Raw genomic sequence first — 15,547 nt, 5'->3', positions numbered from 1 at the left:
GTACCACTGGTACTATATTTTCCTGAACTGTTGTGAAGCACAAGTACCATAGCAAACTAAAACTCAAGTGAGTAGTCCTATTTCCAATTCAAAATGTACTTCAAAACATGTGTGCGATGAATGTATAAAGACATGCATACACCTCACAGGCTACAGTGTACATCTCACACTAATCTATAATAATACAAACATATATTTGCTTTTAATATTTATTTAATTTGTATTTTATTGAATTTTTAGTAACAAAACAATTTCCCAATTTGGGATAAATAAAGTAAATATCTATCTATGTAATCTCACAGCGACGCTGAACGGGCTTTAGGACCTCGCTCTGTCTGGGCGGTGTGCACGTGCAGCTTCCCAATGGGGGCGCGCATGTCACGACCGACAGTCAGTCAGATGTAGGGGAGGAGGGCAGACAGCGCAATATCAGCGATAGTGACAGGGTGAGTCAAAATACAGGATTTTTTATATTGAAATAAGACGCATACAATCAGAGGTAAATCATCTCAGTGCAACATTTGTTCTTTTGCTGCTTTTAAAGTAGTTTTGATTAGCATTTGCGCTGATGCTAGCGGTTAGCCTGAATGTCAACAAGCCTCCAGAGTAGCCGGCTAGCTAGTTAGTTGGCTGTCATGGTTTTCTAAGCCGCTACACGATTTAGCAGTGTTTTTTACCAGTTGCATTGCATTGGAGGTTTTAGAAACCTGTTACCTCTTTCGGTTCCTAGTTCACTTCTGCTCTAGCACTTCATGCAGAGTCTCGCAGAGACTCTTGGAGATGCAGGTTAGCCAGCAGTAAACATCTGACAACAAGCTGGTACATGTTGGGGCTCTGCGCAGGTGCAGAGGCTCTCCCCAGAGTCAGCTCATGATCCTGACTCGCCCCTGTTGTTGTGGCGTAGGAATGATTATTTACGTCATTAAAACTACTATCTTAATTATGGCACAATAATCTTTAGGTCTTTACGCTATGGCTTGTGTAGGTTATCATGAGCCATGGAGTAAACCATAAGGCTGTGGTCCTCCCCGAGCTTTAAACAGAGACCTTTGGAAGACATCTCGGTCCTTCACCCCTGTCACGGTGTCCCTGAAATTAGTAATCCATTACACATCTCTTTTTTTCAAACAAATGTTGCAAGAACAGCATGTTTTCCTAGTTATCTACACTGGATCATCTGTGAAGTAAAGTCCACAGACTTGTGTTCTGGTGTTTTCTAAAAATGTACTAGGATTCAGTTCCTATAGTGATTTGCATTTCTCTTTAATTGTGTAGTAAGTATCAATGTTATGTTACTTCCTCTTTCTAGGTTAAATCAACCCTGGTTGGCCACCTGGTGTGGAGGCCTTGCTGGGTGAGAGGAAACATGATCAGCGGTAAGAGCCTGCTCCTGAAGGTGATCCTGCTGGGAGACGGTGGGGTGGGCAAGTCCTCCCTCATGAACCGTTATGTCACCGACCGCTTCGACTCCCAGTCCTTTCACACCATCGGCGTGGAGTTCCTGAACCGGGACTTGGAGGTTGACGGGCGCTTGGTCACTCTTCAGATCTGGGACACAGCAGGCCAGGAGCGATTCAAGTCCCTCCGCACCCCCTTCTACCGAGGTGCAGACTGCTGCCTGCTCACATTCGCTGTGAACGACCTGCAGAGCTTCCAGAACCTCGGCGGCTGGAAGAAAGAGTTCATGTACTACTCAGATGTGAAAGACCCTGAGCGCTTCCCTTTTGTGGTGCTTGGCAATAAGGTGGACATGGATCAGAGGGAGGTGGGGGGGGACGAAGCTCGGGCCTGGTGTGAGGAGAGCGGCTGCTGCCCGTACTTTGAGACGAGTGCTAAGGATGACACTAATGTCACAGCTGCGTTCGAGGCAGCTGTCAGAGAGGTGCTGGCTGCTGAGGACCAGATTGACCACGCACTACTGGGTAGTACTATCGATCTCCATGGCAACCGCAAAACATCTCGCGGGTCTTGCTGCTGATTGTTCATGTGTGAATCCACCTTGTCTTAATCTCTCTGGCTGAAACTCGCCTCTGGCAGTTTTGAGAGTCGGTCAGATATTGTTAATGGTACAACTGTAGGTACAGGATACTGAGAACAGTATCCCCAGGAGGATAATAGTGGATAGGGTACAGCTGCTCTGAGGAGCGCTGGTCAAGGATTCAGCTGTTGCTAGATTGTTGAATTATTGGTCCAACAAAGGTACAGGCAACCTTTAACAGGCACACTTATCTTTTGCACTCTCTTTTTCAGAGTCTGCTTTCAGTAGTGTTGTTGCACAAAAACATTTTCAGCCAGCTTCAGTCGATGCAGGAGTTGTATCTAATAGTGTTTACAGAGCATTTATTTATCGCTGCTTTAATTTGAATTATAACAATTAATAATACAGTGGACGAGACATTATATTAGTCCCCGTATAAAGAGCACACACACATTTTCCTGAGGGACTTTGAATGCAGTTTCACACTTTTGTTATTAAATCTTTCAGCGGAAGTAAAGAGCTAATGTACAAACAGTGTCTATGAGTGACAGTGTTCCTTATACAGGCAGGTATTGTGCATCAGGGCTTCCAATATTAGTGTGATGACCATTATATGATTTGTGGTTCGAGAAACTTAAATAATTGCTGCTCTCTAACACAGAGGTCTTCGATGCGAAGGGAACTTTAAGCTTTAATTCTGCAGCTGTGACTGTAAGCATTTGGTACGAGCTTATGAACATCTGTCCATTATTTGTATTACCACACTGCACCAGACAGTGTCAGGTGTACAAGTTAGGCATTCATTTATTTCTCATGATTTGTGTACACGGGCCTGTTTACCACAGAAGGATTTCTGCTGTTGTTGATAAACTGTTTATTTTTTCTGTGAGGCGCATTTCCGTCTTCGCACGCGTTTACTTTTTTGGTGGAATTCTGTTTGACCAAGGGCTGATATGAGTCTGTTTTCTGGATGTATAGAGGAATTTGTAATTATCAGAATAACAATACGTTTTACAGTTTTGGCAAGTTTGTAATCTTGTGCTGGCTTTTTTTAGTGGCATTTTTCTTGTAGTCTCTTTTTTTGTTGTTGGATTTATTACATACAAATTGTACTTCTGTCTGTCTGGGCATTCCAGGTCTCTGTTAAATGTGACAAAGCCTGAGCACAAGCCTTCTTAGTAATGTGTGCAGTGTGCATTATCTCTCCCGTCCATTCGTACAGTATTGAGTGAAAATACAACTGAGTATTCTGACAACTTTACATTGTTTACTTGTTTTCAGCTAAATGGTACTTAACTTTAATGTTTTTCAAACAGGAAAAATAATATGCTGATATTCAATGCTTCAAACTCATTCTTAAACTTAGTCTGACTGTATTCTCACCAATATTTTTGAGCGCTGCCTAATAGTATTTTATGCTGCGTCTACTGTTGCATAAACTAGATCAAATGTCTTCATCTGCTGAGTGCACAAAGCCATCACTGTTCTTATTATAGTGCTTGCTCTCATCTTTCTGTTACGTTGGAGGTATTGAGTTTTCTCTCACCTTGAGATTTGCCTTTCAAGTAAAAGAAAAAGCCTCATATTTCATTGGGTGAGTGTGCAGACTAATGGTTAAAATTACAAGAGCTTTATTGTAAAAATGAACATAATTGGGTACGGTCATATTTACTTATTACATGGTTTAATGTACCTTGAATTAAAATGCTTTTCTTACTGTAAAGGTGTGTTGATCACTAGTAGTAGCAGTATGAGAGAAACCTTATGAACTGTGATCTTATGGTATTTTAACAAAATCAAACTGGTAGCATTCATACATTCAAAGCAAAAGTGATAGCTGTTAGCATATCATTCGTCAGTGTTAATGTTTCTTGGGTTGAACCGAATACTTTGTCTCTTAACTTTACCTTTCAGTTTTTATCCTGTTCACATATTGTAACCACAGTGTTTACCTGAAATCTAACTTACCTGAGAATCAGTGGGTCCTTCAAAGCTGGTAGCATAACCCGACAGTGTGTTGCTCTCATGATGCTGTCTTATCTCACTGCAAACGTCTTGTATTGTGTTTTTGTTTTTTTATGTCGCTGTACTATTTATGAATGTTAAACTCATTTCTTTGGGCTGTCCAAATGAATGGCTTATGTAAATTGCATTCAAGGGCATTCATTTCATAATAATGTCCATAATGACACTGAACGTCTGTCTCACCCACTGCTCAATCCCATGAGTGTGAAAGTCAGACTATTCATCTCGATTATTTGTTCATCAACTTCCCGCTCTCCTCTTTTTGCACTACCAAGGAAAAGGCTGGCGTGCCGACATGCTGGCAAAACGGCAAATACTCTCCCCTGCTTGGCTACAAATAAAACATGCAACATACCAAATGGGGACACTATCTTTGTGTGTGTGTGGTACTTTGTGCTCATGCCTTGAACATACATGAAAGTATGTGTCTTTAGAAATAGCTTTTATGTTTGGAAACCAAAAGCTTCAAAGCATTTAAAAACTAAAATAGGCCACTCAAATGAATCAGCTTACCTCATCTCGGTCCACCTTTCAACAGCCATTTCAAACGAAGTAAAAATGTTGCCTCATTGTTTCCACTTAAAAGTAGCATTGTTAAAATGAAGCCTTAGTATACAGTGGGGCAAAAAAGTATTTAGTCAGCCACCAATTGTGCAAGTTCTCCCACTTAAAAATATGAGAGAGGCCTGTAATTTTCATCATAGGTATACCTCAACTATGAGAGACAGAATGGGGGGAAAGAATCCAGGAAATCACATTGTAGGATTTTTAATGAATGAATTCCTCGGTAAAATAAGTATTTGGTCACCTACAAACAAACAAGATTTCTGGCTCTCACAGACCTGTAACTTCTTCTTTAAGAGCCTCCTCTGTCCTCCACTTGTCAACTGTATTCATGGCACCTGTTCGAACTCGTTATCAGTATAAAAGACACCTGTCCACAACCTCAAACAGTCATACTCCAAACTCCACTATGGCCAAGACCAAAGAGCTGTCAAAGGACACCAGAAACAAAATTGTAGACCTGCACCAGGCTGGGAAGAGTGAATCTGCAATAGGTAAGCAGCTTGGTGTGAAGAAATCAACTATGGGAGCAATTATTAGAAAATGGAAGACATACAAGACCACTGATAATCTCCCTCGATCTGGGGCTCCACGCAAGATCTCACCCCGTGGGGTCAAAATGATCACAAGAACGGTGAGCAAAAATCCCAGAACCACACGTCGGGGGGACCTAGTCAATGACCTGCAGAGAGCTGGGACCAAAGTAACAAAGGCTACCATCAGTAACACACTACGCCGCCAGGGACTCAAATCCTGCAGTGCCAGACGTGTCCCCCTGCTTAAGCCAGTACATGTCCAGGCCCGACTGAAGTTTGCTAGAGAGCATTTAGATGATCCAGAAGAGGATCGGGAGAATGTCTGTCATATGGTCAGATGAAACCAAAATAGAACTTTGTGGTAAAAACTCAACTAGACGTGTTTGGAGGAGAAAGAATGCTGAGTTGCATCCAAAGAACACCATACCTACTGTGAAACATGGGGGTGGAAACATCATGCTTTGGGGCTGTTTTTCTGCAAAGGGACCAGGACGACTGATCCGTGTAAAGGAAAGAATGAATGGGGCCATGTATCGTGAGATTTTGAGTGACAACCTCCTTCCATCAGCAAGGGCATTGAAGATGAAACGTGGCTGGGTCTTTCAGCATGACAATGATCCCAAACACACCGCCCGGGCAACGAAGGAGTGGCTTCGTAAGAAGCATTTCAAGGTCCTGGAGTGGCCTAGCCAGTCTCCAGATCTCAACCCCATAGAAAATCTTTGGAGGGAGTTGAAAGTCCGTGTTGCCCAGCGACAGCCCCAAAACATCACTGCTCTAGAGGAGATCTGCATGGAGGAATGGGCCAAAATACCAGCAACAGTGTGTGAGAACCTTGTGAAGACTTACAGAAAACGTTTGACCTCTGTCATTGCCAACAAAGGGTATATAACAAAGTATTGAGATGAACTTTTGTTATTGACCAAATACTTATTTTCCACCATAATTTGCAAATAAATTCTTTAAAAATCAGAATGGGATTTTCTGGATTTTTTTCTTTCTCATTTTGTCTCATAGTTGAGGTATACCTAGGATGAACATTACAGGCCTCTCATCTTTTTAAGTGGGAGAACTTGCACAATTGGTGGCTGACTAAATACTTTTTTGCCCCACTGCAAGTTCTAAAAACACAGCTCTGAAAATATAATCCCCACACCCTCCTTGTTTGTATTTTCTTTACACAAGACCTTGATTGTGATTGAAGGACCAAGTATGTGGGGGGGAACCCATGAGACGGTGAACAAAGTTTATTTCCTCTTCATTAAAAAGGATATCAAGCATGCACCGCATACTGTGAGATCAAAACAAAAAACTATCATGTCTGCCTTTCAAACTACATCTCTGTCTTTAAGGAAATATACACTAAGTATAGAGTCTATAGACTTTGTCAAATAGAGAATGTTATATAAGAATAAAGTATTGAACAGTCAAGGCTCCTAACTGCATTTGTACCATTTCACTACTTTAGATGTGAATACATAATTTAATTAAAACATTGAATTAATGAAGGGAATCAATTAACCAAATACTACCAAATTGGTAAACTTCACTTGAATATGTCATTATTTTATGAGCAGCTTAATTGTGATGGTCGTCATGAAAAGCTCCTGCAGCAACACCAGAGGCGCAGTCAGGAGATGTCAGATGTGTTTGCAGGGTACGGGGAGAACAGTGTCCCCCCCTCTGTCCCGCTGAAGCCTCCCGTACAGATCATAGCCTCTCCTCTCCTCTCCTCTCTCTCACCGTGCCTCAGCTTCCTGTGGTACACCTGGTTCACAGCCAAGTGCAGGGAGAAGTGCACCTGTGGACACAAGAGGAGAGAATACAAACACCTTACAAAACACCTTGGCCCCTAGATATGGCAGAAAGCCAAGGCTGGAGCGCTAGTTAAACACATACACTACACCAGACACTGCACTTTCAGAGACTACAAACACATCTTTTCAAAAGGCACTCTGCACATCATTTTCTTTTTATTATCAAATTTTACCAACACAAAAATAATCATCAAACAGCCAGCTGCCATTTGACAAATGCACCACTCACAGCTGGGTAAAGCTCACACCAAATAGAATAATCTTCTTATTATGCTGCAAAAGGTTTTGTTAGAAATACCCAAAGTGTAAAAGTGGTAGTCAAAACATCTAAAGTAAGTAAACAAGATGTGTTATACAATAACTACAACAACATTCCTAAAGCATAGGAGACAAAACAAATCTTTATAAAAGTACCTCAGTCATGCAGTAAGAGCAGCGAGGGGATCACACCTCAACAATGTGCTTTAGGTCAAATAATACCAAGTCACTTGATAAATGATCACCAAGTGCTTTTGCAATCTAATCTCAAAACGATGAGAAACAATGTATGACCTTTCTAGATCAGAACCAAACAAGTATGTCCCTTTGTCCAAAAGGAACAACTCCAAATAATCTAAAATTCCTTCACTTTGAATCCATCACTTCAATTATTTGGAGGGAGGTGGGGGTCATGCAGTGTGTGTGTGTGTGTGTGTGTGTGTGTGTGTGTGTGTGTGTGTGTGTGTGTGTGTGTGTGTGTGTGTGTCTCAGATGGGCTGCATTTAGGCTTCAGAGAGGTCTAACCCTCTCATTGTCTGCTGGACCCTCTCCCTTGACATGTAATATAACCCTTGGCAGAGAATCGGAGCGCAGATGGCCCCCACAACTGGCTCCTTATTGGTTGGCTTTCATAACGGCCATGACTTCATTGTTGAGGCTTTTCTCCAGCCCGTGAGAAAAGTCCTGAGGTCAGCGTGAGACTGCAAATGCATGCTTGTCTGCCACCATGGCAACCAGATGTGAAGGATAGTAGTCGTCATGGTAACATAATCCCTATTCTGTGCAACAGCTGCATTCTCGCAGCACATGTGTCGCAAATTGGTGGTTATCCTTACACCTGTTAATTTATTAGTGATGTGTTATTTCTATTTTGAGAGCAACTGGAAGCAGGAATTAATTCTATTCTCAGCAAGAAAAAAAAGAGCAATCATTTACAAATATTTTGGTAACATGGCATAGGACATACTGAAATAAGATGTACTGCATTAAGGCAGTAGAAAAACATACAAGCATAGAACAAAAATTACATTATTCCCAACAAGAAAAGTAAAAATATAAAAACATTTCAAGAGTCCGTGACCACAGGTGGTTCTGTGCAGATGATGAGAAGGAGAGAATTGTTGCCGTCCCTTTACATCCCCATGTTGATAGTGAGGTAGTGAAAGAGCTGGTGAGCCTAACACCGTGCACCCATGCCTTTTCTCCCCAGATATTGAAGAACCGCAAAGTTATAGGTGGTCGAGACAGTATAGGTTAGCTATGGAAGGAAAAGCAGAGACAGGAGGTGTCAGAATATGGAAGAGTGACAAATCCAGAACATCCAGAAACTAGACATAAGAAAATATATGATTAACTGCTAATGGCATTAATTTGATAGCAGATTCCATCCGCATAACGGCTTCTTTAATGGAGCATGCCGGTATAATGGGTGCTCCATTTGCTTGGCTGGAAAACCACCAGACATTACAGCACTATTATGATGTTTGTGTCAGCTGAGAAAGAGGAACAGAGAGCAATAGTACAAAAGTCATCACTCATGGAGGTCTGAGATGCCTCGCCGCCTACACTTTGAGCGTCACCGAGTCACATGAGTCATAACACTATTGTACCCTACTGCGGAAACGCAGACAAATGGGCCCCATCTGAGGAATAATCGCTCACCAGAGCCAAGAGAGTAATGCCAGCACCAGCGAAGGCAGCAATGTAGAGGTCATAGGTCATCTGGTACTGATCGGAGATAAGAGGGCTGCATTAGTGGTGATGACATACATCTTAATTTCTTGTCAAGCAAATTGTAGAACATGACTGCAGGGCTTTTATTACTCCCGGGTCCTTACTTCTCTGGTTTTGCAAACATTGGAGAGAGTCATACCACAAGCTTTCCCTGGCACTGCGTTCCATGGCAGTAGACCTGTTAAAAAAAACATTTATATATTTATTTGATCTTTCAAACACAAAATACTGTCAAAGGACAATGTTGGCATTTTCTACATTTGTTTTCCAATATTACTAAAACCTAAAGACCTAAAAACCAACAACACTACGTTTTTCATATTTGTTGAGGTATGCCTTGAGGCACTTAAAGATGGAAATCTTTGAAGTTAAAACTATTTTCATCACCAGCTAGGCAAACTCTTTTTGTACCATATGATACAAGACATGTACTTGTTGGGCACTTTTTTTACACCATCAGGATTGTTTATGTGGGATGAAGTGAAAAAGTAAAGCGCCCATGAACATGGTTAGGAACATGTCATCCACTGAAACAGAGTGGGTCATTGTATGGCTAGTTATTAGACACAATAAGGAGGTCAATGTTGAGCTTTCCCCCACAACTCTAGAATGAAAGAACAATTATTGGCTGGATTGCGACAACATTTGTTCTGACGTCCATGGTGCACATGTGATGATTCCTCATTTGCTTTGATAATTTCCTAACTTATTCCTCTACTTCCACAATGAGAATAGCATTTTAGGATATTTGGGGAAATCTCAAATTTAGGATGTTGCCAAAACATTTCAAAACATTCTCAACTTTAAAATGTAACAAATAAGTTGGTCCAAGTTTTGATCTGCAAACCTAATGCCATTCCCATCAGCCTCAGCTGTTCTTTGTGCTAATTATAAGCAAATGTTAGCATGCTAATAGATTGTGAACATGGTAAACATAATACCTGACAACGATAAGAATGTTAGCAATGTCATTGTGAGCATGTTAGCAATGTCCTTGTGAGCATGTTAGCCTGCTTAGCTTAGCATTTTGAACATGTGCTGATGGAATATTCACAGTCAGTTATTGAAAACAACTTTTTGGCATTGGTCTTTTCATGGGATTTATTAATGATAAACTTAGTCTGATAAGGCAGTCCAATAGGTTGCCATCATAGTTGTCCTGTTACCGTATTGCCTTGCATCAACACAGAGCTGGTTTATACTCGCTGGGGTCTCAGTCAGAACATCAATGGTGTGGCAGGTGGCATCCATATTGTAGAAGAAGTAGACAGGCAGGGCCGAGAAGGCGAACACCAGCAGCCACAGCACGGCTAGTACGTAAGTCATTACTATAAACTGTGCAAAGAAGAAGAAGTAGAATAAACATTAGGTTGCATCATCATAATAAACTGATGCACATAATCTTGGTGAGTGTTTTTATGAGCATTGACTCACTAAGTGACCATTTTTTCTTTGATTAGCTTTTCTTATTATCTTAGCCTGTGTTCTACTCCTCTTCTTCCAACCACTCAGCTTTTTTATCCCCACCCACTCAAACACACAATCTATGCTTATCTTTGCATGTCCCCAAAGGTTTTTAGCAGCCTTAAGATTTTCAGCTCAGCACCCACCAGGGAGTGATATGTGTATTAATCCCATCCAATCTCGCCAATCCCCTTTACTTGTCCCACTCTAGGCCCTCTCACCGAGGAGCTGAGGCAGCGGCCACACATAGTGCTCCTGAACTCTCCAAAGGTTTGCCTAGCAGCACTTGTGGTGTAGAAACCCTCCGCCAACAGCACGATGCAGTAGAGGAAGAAAAAGGAGGCCAAACCATAGATGAAATACTGGAAATATTGGATGCTGAAGAAAAAAGGAAAAAGAAAGATTGTTACAAGAAGTGTAACCTTCTAAATACATACAAAGAAATCCCATGACAAGGTTACACATGTCACTGTAATCATGTAAATGCATAGATTTGCCACTCACATGTAGGCGAGGGTGATGTAGTCCTGCATGTTACGAGCAAAGTATGTCTCGATGAGTCTTTCCGACTCGGTGAGTGCCTGGTGCCCACAACCGCAGAAGAGGGCAATGCCAGAGAAACATAGCAGTGTAGCGACCAGGGAGCAGTATGGCACCCCGCCCAAACAGCGCATACAGCAATCATAGCAACCTGTCAAGACGCAGCACCATGAAATTCAATGCACATCATCAACGGATTCAATATGACACAGACTCTGTTTCTATTTTTGAGATATCCCTCTCTCAGTTTTTTCCTTCACACTACTAAAACATGGATCTTTTTTACATGATGATTTTATATTTATTAATCAATAAATAGTGTTTAAATGTCTTCCACAGTTTCTTAGAGCCCAAACTGATATACTCAATATCCTTGTTTTTTCCGAGCTAGATACCCTAAGAGATGTTTGATAATAAATGCTATGAATTGATTATCAAAGTTGTTGACAATTCAATGTTTGGCGATGTACAAATCAATTATTCAATATGTGTTTCTGTTATGCTGGATGATTCACAGAACTTGCTGCCAACTGTTTCCATAGTGACTGGTTCTTTGGTAGAAAGTCGTTCCCATAAAAAAGGGGAGCACAATGAGTTGGAATTTCCAGAGAAGGATGAACCATATTAAAATAGTGTGAACACATAAATTTCCATAGAATCGAGTTTAAGGCAGAACATTTTGGGTTTGATGCCTCAAAAATTAGGTTCTATACAAACACAAATATCTCCACAATTAGAAAACAAGATTTGATTGAGATTTAATTGAAATGCTGAATTCATGTTTCTTTGACACTGTTGACTGAGCAGCAGCTGTTAACACTTTCATTCCCTTGATAAAGCTGTGCACTCTCCCCTATAGTCATGTGATGTCGGAATGGATGCCAAAGGGCCAAGGGCATGGGGATGTATCTGCTCTGACCCCGGCTCGCACCCTGACTTCATTCACCACCCAGCATGGAGAGTGTGAGAAAAGGGGGAGGATGGAAAGGAGAGACAAAGTGAAAGAGAGAGAGAGGCTGCTTTTGTGACTGCAGAGACAACCGTCTTTGTCCTAAGGCATCATGGGGGTACAAGGGCCACCAATGTCATGCAAACAAAGGCCAGAGGCACCTCTTTGCTTGACACACACGGACACACAGGCACACACTCAGAGACTTCCTTCTGGGGGAGACAGAGGAACAAGAAAGTGATAGTGGAGAGCTGTCTGTGCTGGAAGAGGATGGAAAAAAAGCAAATCTATAAACAAACAATGCAACTGTGTGCATGTGTGCCATTACATGCTTGAAAGCGTGCATCCACACAGACATGCACAATGGAAGCAGACAGACTGTGGTTGGTACCATTACAGTAAACACAGATGGCAGGAGGGGCAAATAGATAGCTCTTTAATTGAACACTTCTATGTGCGGGTGTGTGTGAGGGAGAGAGAGAAACTGGGATCACTGTCATTCAGATGGCATCACTACTGTAGCGAGGAAGAGGGAGTTTGGATAGATAAACTGTGAGATAACTAGCAAATAAAATGATTTTTTCAGTATTGTTATAGGGAAGGCAATTGTAGTATGCAAATTACACTTTCTACTACGTGCACAAAAAGCTGTGGTCATCATAATATCAAAAAGTAGCAGCATTCACATAAATCCAAACATTTCAGTCTAGCCAACATTGGCCCACATTCTTTGACACCTTGTACCAATTAACTAATTAATGACTTCACGAGGCAAAACAAAGAGCTGAAACAAAGCTGCACCCACTATGTCAATTGTGACTCAAATGAAAACACAGGCCTCGTTCTGGTTGAAAATGCAAAGCTGAGGCCAAGTTCAGCACTTTAAAAATTTAGAAAGATTGCGACCGAAAGCAAATGCGACAAGGCTCCTGTGAAAGTAGCCCTGCCATCTCAAGCATGACATAAATCTCTTGATATCAGTGCGGCATCAGCCGGTGAGTATCCGACCTCTAAACTGACAAAAAAAACTAATGACTTCTGATGCCCTTTCACAGTCCCATTCATATCTGCGAGAAAATCACATGAAATAAAAAGCACATTTGATAATATGATGTTATGTGTCTGCTCAAAGTTAATACGTGGCCGGAGTTTCTTACCCATGTCTGGATGATGCGTTCGAGGACCTTTCGTCTACTGTTTGCTGCCTACTCTGCAGCTGGTCCGCTGATGATATGCGCAACTGCTCTCCGGCCCCCGTATATCAACCTCAACTCGCTTTCTCTTCCAACAATGGACAGACCCACTGATGACTGCTAGGGCAATCTTAAAGAAACAATGTCTCTTTTCAATTAACTTCGTGGAGGAGAATAATGAGGAGGTCAAGGTTCTTACGCTTGCAGAAATGTTCTTAGTTCATTGTTGACGCACATTTGCACGTACAGAGAGCAACTTCATATGCAAATACAGAAGAGAGAACGAAAGAAACAACTTTTGTGAGTCAGCCATCCCAACTCTAGGACAAACAGTCCTTGGTTCTCAACGGCCTTTTGTTTTAAAGCCAACTTCTAGAGCCTGATCAATACAACTTAATACAGCTAATGGATCAAGCATAGTCTTTAGGGAAGGATGACACTGTATGTCCATGACCAGTGAAGGTGGTCTGGCTAAAGTTTCACTTTCAAATATAAGCCTGTGGAAAGTCAGGTGATTCTCTCCAGACTAAGGAAAGTGTCATATTTAACTGAAGTGTCTTAGATTCAGTACTGAACATGCCAGATCCCAGCTAACAAAGCTGACATGCTTGATCATATCTCTTAAGTGGGTCTATTTATTGCTGGAATGTTCATTTTATAAAATAAAGATTTAAAGTGGCGTTCACAAACCATGAATATGTGGATTACTTGATTCAGATAGTGCCTATATAAACCGGGTTGAGGGGTAATTCTGAGCATCACTACAGTGAGCTCCTTTGATAAGAAATACATCACTGCTATTTTAACTAGACTGGATTGTTATGTATGGTATCCTCCAACCCCTGATGGGTATCTCAGAAATAATTCACTGGCCATTTGTGTTGGTGCCAGCTGTTTTCTTTGTCCATGTCAGCTCATGAAACCCCATATCCCACTATTAAATGTTCAGCTTTAGTAAAAAAAGAAAAACTGGATTTGATTAAGATGAGATGTTCTGTGAGCGGAGCAGAGCAGCATGCAGCAGAGAAGCATCACTGATCTCAGGTGACCCGACTGTGACAGAGTGAGAGACTGTCCTCTGATTCATCTACACACCCTCTGGCAAAATACCAGAAATAAAGAGCAACATTTGGCTTTACCTGTGTCCAGCAGATGGCAGGCTTTCTCCTGCCATAGCATTTGTGAGTGTGGCAGATACATGAGGAGTTTAATCCCACAATACAAATTATATTTTGAGAAAAGTCCGTTTTGTCAGAAAGCTAATCAAAACATGTTGCTCCAAAAATACACACTGGAAGGTAGCTAGATATTTAATTAAACAGGTCAAAAAGGTCAAAGTGTTTTTTAAAATTTGGAATATTAATGGATTTCATGTTTCAATGGAATCTGCTATTCCTTATGTCATTACGGTTCTTTTATTTGTAGATTTATTTTGTAGCTCTTTTGTTTCTCTCTGTTAATGGAGTTGGTGTCACAGTACAACATTATCAAATCATTTAGTTTCAAGCCACTTGCTCAGAAATCCTCAGAGGAACACCAGTCATGTTATACAAGCTTTGTTCTCCACTCCAGGTTGTTGTGAAGTGTGTTTTAAAACTCTGACCCACCTCTAACACAGGTATATCTTTAAATGATTGCTCAATAGTTTATGCTATAAAGACAAAGCAAATATGTTGTATTGTTAAAAGCTTGAACAATGAATCTGCCCTCTTTGTGTAATTGTATTTTAAACACATTTTAACCTGATCCTAGTTTTGATATCTCAATTATTCCCCTGCATACAAATGTAGCCCATGAGAACAACTGCTTTCTATAGTATGATTTCTCTTGAAACATGTGTCATCAAAACGAAACTGTGGCGGTTTCTGGTTGGATTACAGCAGGTTTGTCTACTTTTCATTGGGTAAAATCCAGCACTGTGTTATGTGTGTCCCTCTGTCAACTCTCACCTGCACACAGCTGCGCCTCGCCTCCATTTCCTAATATGCAAAATGTTATTAAAAAAATCTTTCTACATGAATATTTTCAAAGTAAATAAAAGATTGCTTCACAATTTTTTTTATTAAACTACAGATAACTTGGTTGTAAAATGCTAATATTTTTTGCATTATTATTATTATTATTATGATGATTATTTTGTCTTATGTCCTATATATAATGTGTTGCATTGTTGGAGGACCTCATGACCGAAGAATTTCATTGCCATACACTGTAGCTACTGTGCATATGATAATAAAAACCCTTGAATCTTGAGTTTATCTCAGGGCTGCTTCTTGAGAGACTTGCATTATCTCCACACCGGAGGAACAATAAACCCTTTTGTGTGTCAAAATACTTTAGACTTCCCACAACTCTGAAATCTGAGAAAGACCCAATCAACGTAGCAGACTATTATCTCAGTCTTGGTCTTCTCTCATGGAGTTATAGAGAATAATCCCTTTAGATGATCAATGTTTCACATTTTCATTAGTAATGCCTTGCAGTGGCAT

The 15,547-nt window shown here is 41.0% G+C and overlaps 2 protein-coding genes across 2 annotated transcripts; one reads left to right on the top strand and one right to left on the bottom strand.

The window, feature by feature from the left end:
* The first annotated feature begins 308 nt into the window (after window positions 1–308).
* On the top strand, window positions 309–4,373 carry rab9b (RAB9B, member RAS oncogene family). Its single transcript, XM_079670316.1, has 2 exons — window positions 309–446; window positions 1,310–4,373. Exon 2 carries the CDS (start codon window positions 1,367–1,369, stop codon window positions 1,976–1,978), a length of 612 nt encoding a protein of 203 aa, XP_079526442.1. The 5' UTR covers window positions 309–446; window positions 1,310–1,366; the 3' UTR covers window positions 1,979–4,373.
* Window positions 4,374–6,335: 1,962 nt separating this feature from the next.
* On the bottom strand, window positions 6,336–14,239 carry plp1a (proteolipid protein 1a). Its single transcript, XM_079670464.1, is given in 9 exon segments — window positions 6,336–6,787; window positions 6,789–6,821; window positions 6,824–6,904; window positions 8,841–8,906; window positions 9,017–9,090; window positions 10,079–10,247; window positions 10,598–10,754; window positions 10,881–11,067; window positions 13,023–14,239. Coding segments are annotated over 9 exon segments (825 nt in total). The 5' UTR covers window positions 13,027–14,239; the 3' UTR covers window positions 6,336–6,733.
* Between the last annotated feature and the right edge of the window lie 1,308 nt (window positions 14,240–15,547).

This window comes from Notothenia rossii (assembly GCF_949606895.1).
Source record: "Notothenia rossii genome assembly, chromosome: 3".
NCBI classification, from domain to species: domain Eukaryota; kingdom Metazoa; phylum Chordata; class Actinopteri; order Perciformes; family Nototheniidae; genus Notothenia; species Notothenia rossii.
Note: the sequence above shows the minus strand (reverse complement) of the source record. Positions and strands in the feature narration are given on the sequence as shown.